The 20,958-nt window shown below is 42.3% G+C and overlaps 1 protein-coding gene across 2 annotated transcripts in view; it reads left to right on the top strand.

The window, feature by feature from the left end:
• Window positions 1-20,958, top strand: part of PRKG2 (protein kinase cGMP-dependent 2) — a 100,833-nt gene that overhangs the window by 3,952 nt on the left and 75,923 nt on the right. For both annotated transcript variants that reach the window (XM_084758722.1, XM_084758723.1), the window contains exon 2: window positions 7,204-7,677. In XM_084758722.1, the coding sequence (XP_084614848.1) occupies window positions 7,204-7,677 (474 nt within the window). The remainder of the gene's footprint in view (window positions 1-7,203; window positions 7,678-20,958) is intronic.

Below are 20,958 nucleotides of genomic sequence, written 5' to 3'. Positions count from 1 at the left end.
ACTCTATCTCCCAAGCGTGTTCCTCATGCTGGCTCATCCAGTTGCAGCAAGGTGAACATGCAGTCTTTATTATCTCTCGTCTCATCATCACTTCAGTCCCATCAGGTGTAATATCCTGACTTGTGCAAACCAACCCACATTTCTGTGTTTATTGTTTATAAGCTCGTGTAGCATTTCTACCCCTCCAAAAGAGCTGGATGGAACGTGACTGGACATTTTAGCATATACCTACATAGTATCCATAAATCTCGTGATGTAAATTCTGCAGGTTGTAGGGTCTTCCACAGAGAGCTGGTAGTGGCTGGAACTTTGGTATAATAGGCTCATATGGCTGTCAGCTGAAAGGAAAATGTTCTCAAAATTGAGAATCTGTGGATAGATAAAACAGCAGCAGGTTCCCAACTGAGCCTTGTGTCCACTGTCACAGGCCAGGTGGAGAGAGGATTTTAATTGTAGCACTGATAGGAGACTTGCCTGTTGCTCACAGGGTCAACTCTGTATGGGTTGCCTTAGGGAGAAGAAGCACGGACTTAGATAGTCAAGCGGTGGTTAATTATTTTCTAAAAGAGCTCTGTCGAGACACAAGCAAATGGTAGTATCATAGAGAGATGTATTATTTTCATATAGTCATAAAATTTTACCCAAGGAAGCCAGAACAATCCCCTCCACCATTTTCAAGCTAAAATGCCAACATGATAAAAAAAATAATCTGTTCTGCTTGTCAGGATTTATTGAAGGAAAGGAAATTGCAGTTACCTGTAACCATCACATCTGAGAAATCCTCTATGGTAATGTTTTCTTCCTCCTTGTTACCATGGAGATAGTCTATATATTCTCTAGTTCAAGAAGTTTGAGGCTCTGGGCTGGCTTTAATCTCATAAGTACTTCTTACTTGGGTTAGTGCAATTGCCTCTGTTTTACTTCCTCTAAGCTTTCTTCATGTGGTTCCATAGCTATTTCAGGAGCATTATCTTGTAAAGGACAGATATGACTATACAGCTTGAAAAAGAACTTGGCTTGCATTAAAGCCCAGATACCATAATAAGGCATGTGCTTTTCCAGTTTCTTACTCCAGTATATTACTTTTTTAGCTTATTACTCATTACTTTCCTTCCACCCATCATATATTTAGCCCATTTCTTCAGTGAGTTAAGCTTTAGGTTTTCTTACATTTATTTCATAGTAAATCTTTTCTAATTAATAGACTCTACTTTGGGGCAGTTTTAGGTTTATAGAAAGGTACAGCTCATATATAATATCTCCATCAGGTTCCTTTGCTTCTAATAACATTAAAAACATTTAAAATTTTTTAAAATTTATTTTTATTTATATGCATGTGTGTGTAGGTATGCCAAATGTGTGTGGTGTTCACAGAGGCCAGAAGAGAGCATCAGAGCCTCTGGAGCTGGAGTTACAGCCAGTGGGGAGCTGCTTATGTGGTGTTGGGAACTGAGGTCTGGTCCTGTGGATGCTCAGCAAGCACTTTTAACCCCTGAAACATCTCTCTAGACCCCACTTGTTTTTTTTTTTAATTTCTTCAAGACAAGGTTTCTCTGTGTAGTCTTGGCTGTCCTGGACTCACTTTGTAGACCAGGCTGGCCTTGAACTCACAGAGATCTGCCTACCTTGCCTCCTGAGTGCTGGGATTAAAGGCGTGTACCACCATGCCTCGCCTCAAGTCCCCACTTGTACCACCTTGCAGCAGTATGATATTTATCAGTGTTGGATATAACTGATGAACCTATAAGGGCATATTGCTAACTGATGTCATCCATCAATTATAATTGGGTTTAAGCATGGTAGATTCCATGGGTTGGGGCACGTACACGATAACATATATCTACCATTGCAGCGTCATACAGAATCATTTCACTGTCACAAACACTCCTCGTGTTTCACTTCCTTTCTCCTTTGCTGTCCACCACTCTTGCCAGACACTCAATTCCCCCTACCCCCCACTGTCTACATCTTTTCTATTTCCCACAGTGCTCTACGGTTGAGCTCATACAGTATGTAGGTCCTTCCTATTGGAGTCTTCACTTAGTGATATGTATTTAGAGTCCCTCTGTGTCTTCTCATTGGTCAATACCTCTTCTAATTGTTGAATAATAATCTGTTAAATGGGTGGACATGGTTTCTTCAACATTGCAGCATTTATGAGTAAAGCCGAAGGCTTTGAGGAAGCCATGTGGCTCATATTGAATAAATATGGCGAAGCATGATTAACTTAGTGAGAAATGCCCACCCTGCCTTCTGAGGTGACCGTATCACCTTATATATCCTCTAGTCACAGTGACTTTCCTGTCAGTCCATATCCTGTCGGCTTTGGAGTGCTCCATGCTGTGGACTGTGACCACTGTGTCTTGGTGTCTCACTGTTGAATTAGTTTGAGGTTATTTACTCACGGATAACTGTGCCTTCTCCTGCTCTTCACTGCTCTCTATAAATCTTGGGTGAGATATCTGCTTAGGTCCTTTGCCCATTTTCCAGGTTTGTTTAAATTGTCGTATGCTTACAACACCTCCTTTATTAACTTTCTTCCAAGACTGTTTCATTCTCTTCTTTTTGCAGAGATTTCACTTTGACCAAGTATACACTTAACAAATTCTCCTTTCATAAATTACTTGTAGTCTTTTATTTTAAAGCTTACCACTGAATCCAAGATCAACTAGACTTTTTCCTATGCTGTCTTCTAGTTTTTTAATAGTGTTTTATCTTGTGTTCGGGCCTGTGATCTATACTCAAGTCAAATTTTGTAAAAGCTGGAAGGTCTGTGCTTATGTGATTTCATTCTTTCCCTGAATGTGGGTGTTAAACGTGCCCCTTTCTCCATCTGCTTTACTTTGCTCTTTCTTCAGGGGTCAGTTGACTGCACAATTTGAGTCCCCTTCTGGGTTGCTCTGTTCCACTGATCCACTTGGCTATGACTTCACTAGGGCTCTCACAGCTACTTTCCTTTTCATACCCTCTCAGTGTTTATAGCTGTGCATTAAGCACAATGTCAGGTAGTCGAGGCTCTGACCGTTCTCCTCTAGTAGCTTGCTTATTTGGCATAATTTTTAATCAATACCTTTAAAACAATAGGATCAGTAATCACACTATTTAGTATTTATTAAGCCATAATGCCATACATCAGGAACAGTGCAATTTTTTTTACCATTGTCTATGTCATAGGACCCTCTAAGAATTCTAATGACATGTAAATTGTTTTAGTTGTGTGTCTGTCTGCCAATGTGTTTCTTGTGTTCTTATCACTGAAGCCTGGTAGCTGTTCTAAGGACAGAGAAAAACTAACCAAAAGTACTTTAGCAGGGATTTTGGCTATGTAGCCCCAGCCAGCACTTTACGATATCCCATGTTTATGGATATGCAAGAACCTCCCCACACCCCTACTGTGTGTATCTATCTCTGTGTGTATGTGTGTGTGTGTATCTGTGTGTAGCTTTGTGTGTATGCTTCTCTGTGTTTGTGTGTATCTCTCTGTGTGTGTCTCTCTCTGTCTCTCTGTGTATGTATCTGAGTGTGTGCCTCTCCCTCCCTCCCTCCCCCCCCCCTCTCTCTTTGTGTGTGTGTGTGTGTTTGTTTGCGTGCACATGTGTGTGTGTGGTTGTGTATGCTCCAGACAGTGTCTGTTCATGTGGATGCATTTCTATCAGACTGTAAGTGGTTAGAGGGAGCAACAAATATTATCTAGATCAGACCAAGCTGTTGCCTTTAACCTACTCAGGCTGAAGAAAAAGCAGACAACAAAGCTCCAGTGTTATGCTCCCCTCTTGATCATTGCCATGGCTTACCCTCCTCTTTCTCTCTTCCCTGACTACAAAGTGTATCCCCTCGCCAGCAAGTAATGCTGTTGTGCCTTCCAAGATAACTCAATGGACCTTTTTTATTTAAGAATTTCATTTAAGCATGTTAGAGTAAGCAGAAGCTATACTAAGGAGTTGCCGAGCTTAGGGAGACCTAGAAACTCTTGATATAATTTTGTGTTGTCATTCAAACTGTTTTCTTACCTCCAGTCTTTTGGTGGGGCTTGTTTATTTCTTTTCTTTTTCTTTCTTTCTTTCTTTCTTTCTTTCTTTCTTTCTTTCTTCCTTTTCTTCTTTCTTTCCTTTCTTATTGTTGTTGTTCCAGTGGGATGCCCAGAAAGACTAAAATCTCATTCACACAATGGAATATTTTTATCTTTAAAGACTTCTTGTGTGGAGGGTCTGGAAGTTGAGTTCCTTAGGCTTCTGCTTCATACAGAAATGAAACTGTGTTTTCCTCCTATAGAGACATGTGAGCCCATCTCTAGTCCTATACTGCTAAAACAGGTCCATGACCCTTATTTCTCCTACATGTTTTGTGCATCACACAGGGTGCTTTACAATCTTCATCTTGACCCTTATGAGATAGAGATAAATATACCCATTTTATAGACGCAAAATGAATCAGAGATGCCATGCAACTGACAGGAGGTTGGGAGAGGGCAGGCTGCTTCGTGCTTTGTAGCCTGAATCTGCATCTCCTGCTCATGTTAAGCTGGGCTTTTAATCCCTAAAGTTACATCTTATTACATTGTGCACTGTCCTCTAATGTAAAAATGACTTTAATAACCTGTAGCTGCTAGATTGATGAAGCAATGTCCCTCAGCTCCATTCTCCTTTGGCTAGCAATCCATATCTGAGAAATCACCTACCTTAGTGACAGCTAAGAAGCACACACCATGAATCTAATCAGGCTTTGTGTAGCCAGAGACTCAAAACCTTGCTTTAGGGGATAGCAAAACTTAAACAGGCGAAGTGAGAGTTCACACCAGTCTTGAACGACCTAGTGATTTGTTGGATTCAGTGACTTGAAAGGTAAGTTATCTGCCCTCATTTCTCCCTGTTTTAGGAATTCTAAACCACCTACAAGATGACATAGCTTCTGGAGTGACCTCAGTGGCGGAGAGAGGAGAGATGGGAGATGGTATTTGGGAGGATTTAACATTCTGTACTTAGTTGTGCTTCGGGTTTGTAAAATGAGTAAATAGGTGTAGATTTTGCTCTGTCCATAGAACAGAAATGATTCCAGGCCTTTCCCTGTTTAGGGTGCTAAAACTGTTTTCACTGTCAAATCCAGGTGCTAATCCAAGAGAGGCTGTGCCTCGATAGAGCACCTGGCACTTGGGGCTTAGAAAACAGTTGTCTCATGAATACCGAATGAGTCGTTAGCTTAATATTAAATTTAAATCTGTTTATGCTTGCTGTGTTCTCTTTGATAGGAGTCTTCCCCCTTCGTATCTCTCCTTGGCTGACAATGCTTGTTCACAGACCGAAAAGTCTGTCTAGAAAAGGCTTAGGGCTGCACTACAGAAACTTGTGCACATGTTCATTCCAGAGACCTTTGGGAGTACCATTTAGAATAGCATTCGAGTTAATTCTCAAGTCTCCGTCTAACAGCTTCTGAATTGCCTATTCCGGATACAACCCTATCCAGGCTCACTTCTTTCAATTTTACTCTCCTCCATCTCTCTATGTGATATTAATGAGTAAGAATAATACATGATGCCGGGTGAGCAGAAGCTCAAAGGTTACGCCTGCTACATGCCTGCAGCCTGTGGAGGCAACTCCGCTCTGGCTTGTCTATCAGTGGCTGATCCCAGGAGGAAGGCTGGGAGAAGTGATCCAGTGTTGAAAGATGTATCGCTTCCTGTTTCTGTCCCGATCCTAGGCGGCGTCCATTGGCTGGTTGCATCTGCTTAAAATTTGGTGCCCGTTAAATTTTTGCATCTAGCCAGCCTCAGTGGAGGCCACAATTAATCTGGTGGAACTAGGCAGATGAAGTCAAGATCTCTGCCTCTCCCTGAACTTGAAATTTGGAGGCCGGAGTTGGAAAATGCATGCTTCTAAACTTCAGTTTTGCTCCTCTGTTCTGATTCTATAACCAGAATTGATTAAGATTTTTTTTCCACAGCTGATAATACAGTTCCCCAGACTGTGCCATCCAATACTGCAATGCATGGTGTACAAAGAGCAGTTACTTCAGGCGACACCTGCCATAATTCAGCTGTAGAACTCTGCTGTTAGGATTGTGATCACATACATTTATTACCTGCAGATAATTTATTTTTTAAAAAGATATTATTTTTTTAATTTTTAAATTATGTGTAGGCTCCTGTGAGTGCAATGCTCATGGAGGCCAGAGGGGGCACTGGACCCCTGGTAGTTGGAGCTAGCAATGGGCACTCTTAACTCCCAAGCTATCTCCAGCCCTGATTTACTGTTTAAAAATTTACTATTATAAGGAATTGGCTAAGTAAGCCTATACATGTGATTCGATTTCCATTGAAATAATAATATCAATGAAACAAAAACACTTTTGTGCCAGCCCTGTATCCTGGGCACTGGGAATACAGGCAGGCTGCCATGTCTACCCAGAATTCATGTGCATACTAACTAAGCTTTTCACACTTCCGCGCAAGTGCTTTACCCACTGAGCTATCTTTGGAGCCCTGAAGATATTCTTAATTAAAAAAAAATAGAGCTTCATAATATGGGGCATCACTTTTTGCACAGCTTTGCTTTGGGTCCTATCGTGAAGGGTGTAGAAACAACTTCATACTGATGTTTTCTTCTCAGGGATCACAGTTCAAAGTTCTTGATAACTAGCACTGTCAGAAAGGCAGCACTTAATAGTGTTCCAGGCGAGCAGAAAATGATAATAAAGCAACACTAGCTCTGCCTCTACCCTGGGAGAAATGCAAATGTGTTATTTCTAAAACCAGGGGAGCTTATTTTTTTCTTCCCTCTAGCCCAGTGGGAGTGGTGGGAATTGTGACATTTTTTTTCAAGCCTCTGTCGCTGTGGTTGCTCCTTTGCATCCAATCTCTGCCATGCTGACATCCAAATCGCAGTCCTGTTGGGATGCTTTTGCCAACTGTCCAGAGAGGACCACCGGAGAGGACAGCAGGAGAGGACGGGCCGGTTGTAGGAAATGCTCAGGTGTGATGCTTATACTGCTGAAAGGATGGGGGAAGAACAAACCCCAATATCAACCACTTTCTACAGAGGGATAAAAGAACCCTTGTCATTAGTTTCTTTTGTAAGAATGGAGGAGTTCATTGCTCATCAAAGGATGATGACTGCCGTGCATCTCTTGAGGAAGCCGACTGGAAAGGGGGAGGGGCTGCTAGAAAGTGGAACTCTGCTTGCTCACTGCCAACTCTGTGCCCTCCCTTAGGTCCCCGAGCACCATGGGAAATGGTTCGGTGAAACCCAAGCATTCTAAGCATCCAGATGGCCAGTCTGGGAACGTCAGCAACGAAGCCCTGCGGAGCAAGGTGGCAGAGCTGGAGAGGGAGCTGAGGAGGAAGGATGTTCAGCTTCAGGAACAGGAGTACCACCTGAAGGAGCTGCGGGAGCAGCTGGCTAAGCAGACTGTGGCCATCGCCGAGCTCACGGAGGAGCTTCAGAGCAAGTGCATCCAGCTGAACAAGCTGCAGGATGTGATACACGTGCAGGGAGGAAATCCGCTGCAGGCCTCACCCGACAAAGTGCCCCTGGATGTTCACCGCAGGACCTCAGGCTTGGTCTCTCTCCACAGCCGGAGGGGGGCGAAGGCTGGAGTGTCTGCAGAGCCAACAACCCGAACCTACGACCTCAACAAACCCCCCGAGTTTTCCTTTGAGAAAGCAAGAGTCAGGAAGGATTCCAGGTAAGAAGTTCCGGTGCTCTGTTCATTCAAGTGGCCTTCACGGTTTGAAAGACCAGGGAGAGGTCCATGAAGCTCCTTGAACGGCCAAGGGCACAGAAACCTCCGTTGTGCGTATGGAGAGCTCTGTGGAGACCCTATCTCTTATTAGGCAGCTTTTTCTTCAAATCTGCAATTGCACTTTACCTGGAGGCTAAGAGGGGGCGGGGTTTAGATTCTGAGACAGGTGCAACTGAGGGGTCGAATTTGGTAGATGCCATCTCTGTTCTCTTGACACTCCCAGAGGTGTGATGGTCATTTAGGGAGTGTGTGCTTCTCTTTCTAAGGAAGCAGATTTAACGATACACACAAAGCACGGCCGGGTTAGACAGGTACAGCAAAGCCGCTTCCTAGCTGCTGGTCTTGCAGAGGAGTCCTGAGAAAGGACCACGATGGAGACTCAGAGGTGGAAGACTTCATTCATTCACCGCATAGTCCCGTGCTGAGTGCTGCCTCTGCCAGGTGCCATGCTGGCTGCTTAATACAAACAGACACAGCTCTCTCTGTCTTGAGGGGAGAGGTTGCTCACACAGACAGACAAATGAGGACTGCTTGTTAATTGGAATAAGAGAGAATAGAAGCAATGTGGTAGGTGACGTCAGAGGAGTGGGGAGAAAAGGTGAAAGAAATGGAATTGTCACGAAGACCTGGCTGATGGATGAGGTGACATTTAGCTGAGACACAAAGGACAAAAATTGGGCATAAATTAGGTGAAAAGACCATTTTAGGCAAAGCGAGCAAATTAAAAGTTAGAGTTGATTTATTAGATCAGACTGTTTTCCTTTTGAATGTTTTAAATCAACATGCACTAAGTGTGCACATGTACATGAGCATGTGATATTTCAACACATTCGCCCAGTGATATTTCAACACATTCGCCCAGTGTATTGGGAATTCAGGGCTTCTATGGTTTTTTTTTTTTAATCATGTATTTATGTGGGGACAAATTTTGAGGTTTTGAAAGAAAATGTAGAATTACACCACTACCTACCTTCTTCCTATGTGTATGTCAGTGTGTATATATGAGTACAGTCCTGACTAAAGTTTGATTTCCTGATCAGGAGAGCTTGATTAGAAAGGTAAGTTAGCGTCTCCTTTCTGCGTGGTCTTTCAATGAGTGTTTGTTAATTGACATGAGGACTTTGCCTTGATAACTTCTTGGTTGAGCCTGCATCTCTGTGCAAGATCTGTGAAATTAAATTAAATGTTAATTTACTCATAGGCACAAAACATAAATCAAGACAAAAACATCCAACTTAAACAAATAGCTGATTAATCTTGACAACAAAATTATGAGGGGATGTTTAATTCTTCAGTTTGTTGACAGGAGTTGGAACAGTGAATGATCAATAAACACTTGAAAGGAAAATAGTCATGCTGGGTTATTAATCATAAAATTTGGTAGGTTAAATAAATCTAATTAATATTAGGCATTAGGAGGGTTTGTGGCACCCAAAGATTTATTTCGAGTTGGTTTAGAAAGGTCTGATCTGTTTATTCCTTTCAATATAATAATTATTTTAGTGGCATGGATTTATAAATTATAGTGGTTATAAGCACATACATAATTTTTGGAACTTGTATATTATCCACCATTCTTTTTGATAGACTATGTATTTTGATATAGATGTATAGTTATATTCTATACATCATATTATTATACTCACACACATATATGTGGGCCTACATAGTAGATTATTTATTGCCATCCCCAAATCTCAAATTAAATCTGATTTTATATATGGGATAGTATATGAGAAAACTTAGAGCTAACTTTGCCTTTCTCTTTACATAAGCCACTATGTTTCCCCTCCTGAAACCAAGGATTTGATTATTTGCTTTTTTCTAAAGACCTAGCATTACTCTCATAGAACTGAGTAAAAAGAGACAGACATATTCCTTTGAATTGTTTGGCTACCTTAGTTATTAAATGGCAAAGAATATTGTTATTTATATACTTAGAATTTCTAAGCTAAACCCCAATGGTTTTTCTCCTGTGTATAGTGAGGGGACGGCAGGAAAGGCAGTGCACCTCTGAGTATGGATTAACCATGATTCCTCTTAACCCAGTGGCAAGCTGGGTGGGCATAAGTGTAGGTGTTCATCAGGATAAAAAAGAGGGGGGGGGACTAATCTATATTTTTTTGTAGTACTGGAGATCAAAAGATAAATTGATCTTTTTAATGATTAGTCTTAAGTAGAGCAGGAGATAACCCATGCCCTAATAATTCTTATTTGCTTCCACAGAGCCTCAAGGTCATCGGTGAAATATTCAAGTAGAATATGAACCCATCACCCTTCATTGATTGGCTTATGCTTCAATTTCACTTGATACATGTACAAACACATTTCCCCTTGAGTCCAAAATAGCTGGTCGAGCACAGCTATGTCAATCAAGTCACAGATGTAATTTTTTCAGAGTTTTAGAAGTATTCACCATGAACAATTCATTTCTCCATTCCTAAACACTTCTAGTTTTGGAGAAAAACCCCAAGTAAATCGTCAATGTCTTGTACGCAATTTGTGAAGAAAGTTCCATAAGAGACAATATTCTAGAAGTCAGAGCACTAGGAATATGGGGTGTTAGTCACTAACAAGGCCTGATATACACAGCCCATAGATTTGGCCACTTTCCAAGCAGCTCCTGCTAGAGATGTAAGAATGCATTGAGTTTAAATGGCTGTTCCGTTCATTGCTAGGTTCTCATAATTTATTCATCGAGCTTCTGTAATATTTCCTGGATGAATTGAAATCTTGCTCTCCATGCTTGTTCAGAAAGCCATTGAATATCATTGAAATATACTCTCTTAAAAGAATACCTTTGTTAACAGAGGTTCACAGCTCTCTTAAAATCAGTAGTCTTAGGGACCTATGACCCACTGTGAAGAAAAATCAGAGCATAAAGGATGACAAGAACTTCAAGTTCAGTTTCGATGATCCACAAGGAACTGTCACTCGCAACACCCAAGCCTGTGACCTTTGAGACATCTGCTCAGATATATGGTTTACTGAAGAGTGAATGTCATTGATTCCCAGGCAGCCTCTGCTCATGCCAGCTTTGCTGTCCTGGACCCACCGAATGTACTTTTAGAGTTGGAATAGCCAACCTGCACAATTGCACCTCTGTGCTTGAAACAGGGGCACTTGTGATGATGTGGCAAGGGACCATAAAGATCTAGACATTTTTCTTTTCTACAGGTCAAGGCTTGTTCTTAAGGATTAGGCTCTACAGTAGTTCGGTGATGTCTAGTAGAACTTGGTGTAATGACTAAAAGGCTTTGTAGCTTGTGCTGTCCAATGTGGCAGTCATTGGTCAAATATGGCCCTTGCATGCTTGAAATATGGATACTGCCTATAAGGGAATTAATTTTCAACTTCAGTTACATATAATCATATACCTATAGGTGTCTGAATAGAATTGGTTGTGGCCATTCTAGAACATGAGTTCGTTGTGGCTCTCAGTGCCAGTGATGAAAGTGTGATCTCGGTGGGCTTTGGGAGCATGTATAAACAAAGTAAGAGCAGTTTTAGACAAAGCTACAGGAAACGTGAATGTTCCTGACAGACTGAAGTGGGCGCAAAGCAGAGTTGCTGTGAAGCAGCTCTGGACGTGCACAGCGCTTTGTAGTTACTTGGCACTGAGCCCATGGACCAGTTTAGATCTTCAAAAGCAGACAGCTGAGTCGGCATGCCGTCTGCTTCTATTATAGGCACCTAGGTTTACCGGAGTAGCCTAACCCGTGTGAGACTTACTACATTCTATTAAGTGTCTTGGTCTCTGATTTCTATATAATGTAGGCGACTATCAGAAGACCCTGGAGCTAGAGGAACTTTAGGAATCATTTCCTGCTGCTCTTGTCTGGGAAGAGTATGGAAGCACACATACACACATATACCAGAGAATCTAATACTTGACTTGGAGAACCTCTGACATTGTGGATCTCCTCACACACAGAGCCCGCAGTCTCGCATTTCAGGTCCCAAGGGGCTTTATGATAACATACTTTATTAGTTAGTAACAGTGGTGCCTCCTCCTTCTTCCATGTGGATCTGAGTAGGGCCTGCGCATCGCACTCATGCTTAGCATGAGCTGTATCCCAAGAGAGGGTTATGCGTAAAGGGTGTGAAGAGTGGATTTGTCCCAAGCCGTGTTCCAATTAGCAGTTCACATATGACCCTTTGAATGAATCCCATGCGTCTCAAGGCCAAACCCGAGAAAGAAGAACTCAGGATTTCTGTCCATGCCTGACTTGCCAGGAGCACCAAGGTAGCCAGCCATGCATCCAAAGGCCAGATCCCTTACTGAAATTAAACTTTCTCCTTCTGTAGATGTTGCTTTGCAAACTCCAGCTCTGGCAGAGCAAAATTACAAGCTCATGCTGAGCATCTGCTGAAACCCAGGCAGATTTGTCAGAGACATCTGCTAAGTGGCTGGTAGGGGCGCCTTTTTGCTAAGAACCTTCAACTATCATTTGAAACTATTGTTCCTCTGTGAAAAGGAAAGATAGAACAAAGGACTTGCCGTAGACTTCAGATGTTGACTCCAGTTTTAGGAGGGACAATTAGTTTTGTTTGTCACTCCCACCCCTGGAGCTGAATAGGTAAAACTGGGAAGCGTTGGTGAGTCACACGCTGAAGCAGAATGTGGGAAAGGAGTGAAGAAGAGTGTGCTGCACTAGTATTTGTGCTTCCTTTCCCAAGGGGTTCTCAGCAGTAAGTGTGCATTCCGAGAGACATCCTGTTACTCAACAGGAAAGTTCCTATGGAAAGAAAGAATTAGTAAATGTGTGTTCGTGTGAAGTCTGATCCTTCACACACGTAGACACTTGTAATACAACAACGCTGTAGACCATTGCTCCCCCAGTTTACGTATTACACACACACACACACACACACACACACACACACACACACACACACACCAGCAACTGTGTGCTAGCCACCAGTCTAAGTGCCGCATAGATGTGGAGACATGTAATGCCTACAACATCCCTGTGGATCCTCACAAACCACTTTACATATGAGAAAACTGGGACATGGAGCCATTACATCACTCATTTAAGGCTGCAAAGTTCTTCATTTCTGGATGGGAGTCTAAAGACCCAGAAACAACTCTTAACCTCTGCTCTACATGGTTTTTCCAAAACTAGAATTAGGATAAGACTTCTCATATCTTGATTGAAAAGCCTTGTAGTAAACTAACTATCAAAGAATAACAAATAGATAATTTAAATGCTCTAATTAGCAAAAACAGACAAATAAAACACCATGAAGAGAGTGCCTCTCTGCTTTTGTTGTTGCTCTATGAAAAATTCCACTGCCAGTAAGGGCTTCTCTGAAATGAGTTCGTAGTACCAAGAAGTTGTGTGGGAGATGGGAAAAGGGGCTGAATTATTGACTTACACATTGCTATCTGAGAGGGGTTTGTTGTTTGTTTGTTTGTTTGTTTAATTTAATTAATCACTTTATAGCCTGATCCCAGCCCCCTCCCTCCTCTACCCCTAGTCCAGCCCTCACACCCTCTCCCTCCTTGCTCCCCACCCCGTGAGCTTTTGATAGACAATTGGAAAATTTCAGAGTGAACTATGGACTTTTACCTTTCCCGTTTGGTAGTTAAAATGTTGATGCATATGCTTGAAATACTGCTAGCTTAATGTCACTACTTATCTGAGCAAACACTGAAGCACTCAGATCAACGAAGGCACGGGGAAACAGAAATTAGACAGCTTGATCTGATTGCTAGAAGCTATGGGTGATGATTGCCAAGTGCCATGTGTACAGGAAGGCATCAGTATGTTTAGAAACAAATGTTATGGTTTATAACAATAATGCTCACATAGATACCCAGGTCCAACTAGATGCTAAAAGATAGGGTGAGGAAACAAATTTATCATTTCACTATTAGCTGTTCCTTGTTTTCCATGCGTTATCTCTTGGACACTTTGGACTTGACAAATCACCTTTGTGTGACTTCTCTGTTGTGCCAAAGATGAAATTAAAGCTCAAGGTAGTTTATCACTTGACTGAAACTTGTAGTGTTGATAGACTGTTGAAGTGGGTTTGCAGTTTGAGTTGACCTGATGTCCAATGTGCATTCTCGACAGGATGCAGCCTAGGGCATCAATGGCTTCCCTTAGGGTTATATAACCAGGCTTGGGGAATTTTAGGGGGCTGGGGTGAGTGAGGGGTATCATTAAGTTTTAAAGAAAAAGGGAGGTGAAATATGGGGGAGTTTTAAAAGTGTCTAGAATTAAGTGCGGCTGCCTTGTCATCGATATGCAGTTAAGTGAATTAATGGTCTCTCTAAGCACTGGCATTTGGCACCTCTCAATTCCGGACTCTGCATTTTCTTCTCTCTAGGAATACAAGGGCGCTGAGCTACTTACACCCAGTCTCTCTTTCTCTCTCTCTGTCTCTCTCTCTGCCCTCAACCCTTAAATTCCCTATTTTATTCATTTCTACTTATTATTCCTTCTTACTGCAACCCCCACTTCCAGGCTACCAGCACTTAAGGTTTTAGGAAAATGTTTATACCCAGGATTCGAAGCCTAACTGTTTTCAAACAGTCTGAAGTTCAAGTGCACATATATAAGCCTTGTGAGGACATTATCCCATGGACTACAGTCCTACGATGAACCTATATGATACTTTTATGCTACACAGAAACTGTATCGGTCCTAAGCAATAGCTTCAGGTTATAGAGGGGTAGACCTGCACGATAACACATTAGTGTCATCAAGTCAATGCTTATTCACCTAATACTGAATCAATGAAGCGCAGTCTTTTAATTTAGTTAAGCCACTGTTGCCATTGTAACTCACAGAGTGCTTCACAAGCTGCCTAGGTCATAAGTATCACCTGCAGTTTCGTTTAAAAAATTTAAAAATAATTTATTCTTTGAGAATTTCATACAGTATATTTTGATCATGTTCATGTCACCCAGATTTACCCTTCCCTCCCTCCGAGATCTGCCCTTACATCTCTTCTAGATCTGCCCTTACATCCACACTTCCCCAAATCTGTGTTTTCTTCTTCTTATTTTCATTTAGTATCTCATAGGCTCCGGTCTGTGCTCTCTATCCACTCACGAAGATAGGGCCATGCACTGCAGTGGGTTAACTGGAGGAGCTGCAGCTAGGGTGGGGCTCAACAGTCCCTTCCCACTCCATGCACAAATGTTGGCTGGATAGATCTTGCGTGGGTAGGCAGCCATGTCTTTGGTGAGTTTAAGAGAGCCGTGGTCCCACTATGTCCAGAAGACAATGTTTTGCTGTGGTCTTCTCCACTCCTCCCGCCCCCAGCTCTTGTACTCTTTCTCTCTTTTGAGACGCTGCTGCCTGAGCCTTCAGGGCACGAGGTGTTACAGGAATCCAGATTAAGAATGAGCATCTCCTTGAGGCTTATTTTCTGAGCCGCAAACAGTTGTGAGCTTCTTCTGCATTAACCGCGCTCACCGCACAAAGAAATTTCTCTTGTGAGGTCTGAGACTTGCACTGATCCACGGGTGGGTGAGATACACACCAAGAAGGCAGTTTGATTCTGTATACATTTATAATAGTAGTGCACTCATGACTGGTAGTGTAAACTCCCCAGCTGTGGCTTCTTGGCTAGGGCCTGTATGTGCTTCCTCCTGTGGAGTTCACCTTGAATCTAACCAGAGAGTGGTTGGCTGCCTCTGTAATGTCCATGCCACTATTGCAGCCATGGACATATGTTACCACGGGTCATTACTACTGCAGCGCGCAGGGTTCACAGCGGGGTAAGACTCTTGACTTCTTTTTCTCTCAGTAGCCTGCACAGCACCTCCAGCTGGATGTTTAAGACAGCCACAACTTAATCCCAGAATTTTTGACACATACTTTATTTTGCTTTCTGGCTCCTTAATTTGTAGGGTCCTGTGTATTTCCTGGCTAGGTACCTACCCGTGAAAGACAGGAGCGGAAACAGTGCAGTTGAGGAAGCAGTAGCCCTATCCTGCTCTTTCGGTCAGAAGGAAGCCTTGCCCTGGCTCTGGTCTCACAAACTCTGAAGTCTCTGTGAGCCAATACTGCTCCCTGTTGAATTTTAAGATTTAAACAGCAATACAGTTCTGAGGGAAGAGGAGCAAGGTCAAACCTTTCAGGTGTCTAGACTTTATGGAAGTGCCCTTTTTTCAAAGGATACCTTTCTCATCGTGACTATACCTCCTGCTTTAAAGTCTCATTTTAAATAATCTGTCTTTGAAGTATTTTTTTAAAGTTATAACTCATTCAGGGCAGTCTTAACTGACAGATGTCTTTTTTTTTTCTTTAAATCTAGAACCAGCAATAGCTGGAAGGATGCTTTATGTATAATTTATATCAAAGTATGAGTGGTCAGGAATCTGTATGTTTATTTAAGCCTCCCAGGGTTATGTTTTGTCACAGGAGCTCAATTTGGGGGTTAATTTTTTAGCAGTGCTAGGGTGGGAAGGGAAGAAAGCTCTGGATCACCCACCCCCCTCTCTCAGCATGAGAAAAGGCATGGGGAGCCAAGGAAAGACCAGAGGGGGTTACTGCTTGAAATATCTTGAGACTAGGAACTCAAAGAAACCCAAGTGATAAACACAATAAAAACAACCCACATTTGCTCCTCGGAGTGTTTTCGGTTGGAGTTTGATGCTCCGTTTTGTAGGTCGTAAGGCTGCGGTGAAGGGGTCAGACAGTTGTGCTTTTTCCAGTACCTGCTTGAGCAGTGGATCTCAACCTTCCTAATGCTTTGACCCTTTAATACAGTTCCTCATGGTGCGTGGGATCCCCAGCCATAAAATTGTTGTCGTTGCTACTTCATAACTGTAACTTTGCTACTGTTATGAATTGTAATGTAAACATCTGATGTGCAAGCCCTGTGGGGGTTGCCACGCACGGGTTGAGAACTGCCATTTTAGAGGAAGGTTCTCTTCCAAGCTCATATAACTGTTAGTAGAAGTAAGGGCATTGTGGATGCAGGACAGAGGCCCTTGATTGCTTGCTGGTTTTTACCTGAGGGCTGATCTCAGCAACTTAGACATCTCAGGTATCCTTATCACAGGACACCTTTTTTTTTAAAAAAAAATTAATTTATCATAATTTATTCAGATTACATTCCAATTATTATCCCCTTGCCTGTATCTTCTAATTCTCACCCTCCTTCCCTCTTCTACCCTCCTCCCCTCCCCTAGACCTCCTCCCCTACCATATGACCACAGCCTATCAGGTCTCATCCAGATCGCCTGCTTGATATCTGATAGGCTACTTGCTTCTCCTTTCCACCAAGGGGAAGTGATCAAATGCGGGGGAGGCACCAGAGATTATGTCAGAGGCAGTCCGTACTCTGCCCCCCTTCCACAGTTGTGGAGAATGAACTGTCCATTGGCTAGATCTGCACAGGGGTCTAGGTTTACTGCATGCATTGTCCTTGGTTGGTGCAACAGTTTGTGCAGACCTGCCTGGGTCAATATCCACCGGCCTTGATGGTCTCTTTGTGGGGCTCCTGAACCCTCTGGGTCCTTCCATCTCCCCATTCTTCCATACCACTCTCAGAGCTCTGCCCAGAGTCTAGTAGCAAGTCCCAACAACTCTCTGTGTCCCCGGTCTGGGTGGAGTTTCTCAGAGGACATCTATGTTGGGCTAATATCCACTTATAAATGAGTATATAGCATGTGTGTCTTTCTGGGTCTCAGTTACCTCACTCGGGATGACCATTTCTAATTCCATCCATTTGCCTGCAAATCTCAACATTTCCTCATTTTTAATAGCTGAGTAGTACCAGAGTTTATTTATCCATTCTTTGGTTGAGGGACATCTAGGTTGTTTCCAGATTCTGGCTATTATGAATAAGGCTGCTATGAACACAGTTGAGCAAATGTCCTTGTTGTGTGGTGGAGCATCTTTTGGGTTTATGCACGGGGCACTTCATGCTGGCAGTTGAGGAGTTGCTTTACAGTTGGCTTAGATGGTTATAAAACCCTGGGGTAGGCTTCTCCTATTGCTGTGTGTTTTGTTGGTGAGGAACAGGTCCTTGGATCTTCCTCTACTATATGGCAAGATGATCATAACAATGTGAAGTAGAATCCACACCAAATGCTTTTACATCTTTGAAGCGAGGCTGTCTGGTAAAAAATGGCCGCATGGGTAAGTAGGGCGCATGTAAGAAATTCAGAGTCATGCATCTGTGTTCATGGCATCACCAGAGACAGATGCTAGGAACCAGCCAATATTTATCAGTGGATGAATACAGAAGCAGAATGTAATATGTAGAGTGCACAATATGGGGATATTATTCAACCTTAACAAGATATTATAGCTCATGCTATAGCATAAGTGAACATTTAAGATATTATACTAAGCGAAATAGATCAGACTTAGAAAGGATAAATATTGTATAGTTCCACTTAAATGAGGACATCTATAGTCAAAAATTAGAGGTATAAAGTAGAGTGGCTGTGGCCAGGGGCAAGACAGAGAGACTGAGTGAGTGTGTAACAGGCGCAGGGGAGGTAGGTAAGTGATGGTTGCAAAAAATGGGAATATACTCAATACCTGTGCATTCAAGTAGCAAAATGGCACATCTTACATAACATATATCTTATCACAATATAAAAACATATTCAGAGTCCTAGGACTGTTTCACAGTGTGTTCCCAAATGCCAGGCCATGCTTCGAATTCCAGATGGGGACTGGGAGGAGAAAGAAGGGAATAAGGCTGTTTCCAGTTCTGCATCCATTTGTTTATACTGTGAACGAGACTAGGCTCTATCAATGGGCTAGCGTCAACATTGCTTATTAGTCAGTTATTACTCGATGCTTGTTGGTTGCTTGTTTGACGACCACATGCATTTGTTAGTTATCTTCTTGCCATTTTCTCTGTGTTCTCCTTCTTCGGAGTGTTGCAGAACTACAGACTGAAGACTGACATACAACCCTTGTTTACATCTACAGTTCTTTAGAAAAAAATATTTTACATTTATTTTTTTCCAGTGTGGGTGAATGTCTGTGCACACACACGTACCCGCATCTATAAACCACTGAGTCATTTCACCGGCCCTCAGCTATGATTCTTCAGTATATCTGCAATCACCTGGGGGAATTATTTTAAAGGTATCTGGGCCAAGCCCTTGGAGATCCTGATTAAATTGGTTTGAGGTGAGAGTCCAGCCTTATAGACTTATGAGCACTGCTCGCTGCTAGCACTTGTTCCAAGGATGTGCCCCAACCCCAGTGACTTCCAAAATAATCAGCCGAGTGGTCTAAGATCAGTGCTGATTAGATACTTAGAGATGTTTACCATTTACACCTAATTACCGTGCCCCACCATCAAGTTGGGGTGTATCATCAAATGTGTCAGGCTAACGTTCTTGTAAGTTCTGGTTGTTTTCAACATTTCATTATTAATCTCTGTTCTTTGATACTCATGGGGAAAGACCCATCTGCAGAAACTCAAGAAAGAGACAGAGAAGTATTTGTTGTGAGCAGAAAGTAACAGCAATGTGATTAAATTAGAGCCACACTTGATTACAGGGACACAGCAGGTAAGAGCATAGTCAGAAGAAAGTCAAGCCTGCCTTTTGATTACCGCTGGAATAACCTCACCCCGTCCCAGGCTGGTCTGTTGGTTTATAAACACACTTATATACTTGATGTCTTTTTGTTGTTTTATCTATCCAAATTTAGGGTTTTGATACAAAACCAGGAAACAGAAAGATGTGTGTTCTGTTTTTTAGGTGACTGAAATCATTTATACCCACTCTTGCCTCTATGTCAATAATATTCAAACACATAGAAGGATCTTGAATGTTTTCCTGTTTTCTCAATTTCATTAAATTCCGAATATGAGCCAGGTACATCGTGAGAGGTTAAGTAGTAAGTTGAGGAAAAAGGCCTAGCCTTAGTCTTAATGATCTGAGTCTCTTTAGGGAAATGAAAATTATTTCCATCATGTGTAGTGTACATTATGCTGTAAGAGCCAGGTATAAGGGAAGAAGGAACTTTTTTAAAAAAAGATTTGTTTATTTATTATGTATACAATGTACACCTGCACACCAGAAGAGGGCATTAGATCTCATTACATATGGTTGTGAGCCACCATGTGGGGCTGGGAATTGAACTCACGACCTCTGGAAGAGCAGACAGTGCTCTTAACCTCTGAGCCATCTCTCCAGGCCCAGAACTTTTTTTTTTTAATCTGGTGAGATATTTTGTTTATTTCTTTATTTTAAAATAAGTCCTCACTATATAGCCCTTGCCGGCCTGGAACTCACAATATAGACCAGGCTGGCCTTGAACTCAGCAGTCTTCTGTTTCTACCTCCAGATTGCTGGAATTAAAGGTGTGTGCCTCCACACCTGGTCTTAAGAGAAGATCTCATGTTGGGTTCCAAGGGAGACATAGACTTATGGATCTAAAGTGGGCTGGCACATTTGGGGACAACCAATAGTTCAGTGAGCGGGGATACCCTGAAATGTGAGGAGACTGGACAAGCAGAGGGGTTAAACCATTAGGAGTTTTAATCTCCCTGGATAATATAGGCAGAACTTATGTAAAGAGCAGAGAGTTTTCCAGTCCTCTGTTTTTAAATTGGCAGTGACTAGCTGGTTCACTCATTGCAGTAATTTTATGTCCCAGACACTGTGTTCGAAGTACCTTATGCTGTTAACGAATTTAATTCTCATAGAAATTTTATGGCCCGTGGACTGTGTTTATTGTTGTTTTACAGCTTAGAGAAACCAAGAGGTTAGGTGACATGCCAAGGTTCCAGAGGTAGTAAACGAGAGACCTTGGAATAAACTCTGGCATCCCAGTGTCCTATGTGTGCTTCTTATTTGATTGCAAGGCCAAGCTCTGTAGTACAACGCCATACAACATATGATGTGGATACAGCAAGATGCTTATAAGAGAGCCTTGGTGGGAAGAAAGCAGGCAAGGGCTACTGGCCCAGCCTTTAGTGAAAAAGCTCACATGGTGATGAGGGGGGTCTGACCAAACATGAGCACAGAGCTCTCTAATGTCCAGAACCCAGAAGGTGAAGTGAGATTCCAGCTGTGAGAAATGTGGGTGAACAAATGGAACTTCCAGAGCTAACTTAGAAGATGGAACTGTGTGGCTTTGAAGAATGTTATGTAAATTGGTGCTACAAAAGGATTATGAAAAGTTGTGATGTTGCCTCAGATGGATATGAATTTGAGATCCTGCCCGCTGGAGGAACTTTGAACAGAGCAGAGCATCTTGGAAATGCTTTTGTTGTTCTGTG

Source organism: Acomys minous (assembly GCF_964271855.1).
Source record: "Acomys minous genome assembly, chromosome: 15".
NCBI classification, from domain to species: domain Eukaryota; kingdom Metazoa; phylum Chordata; class Mammalia; order Rodentia; family Muridae; genus Acomys; species Acomys minous.
This window is presented reverse-complemented; position numbering and strand designations above follow the sequence as displayed.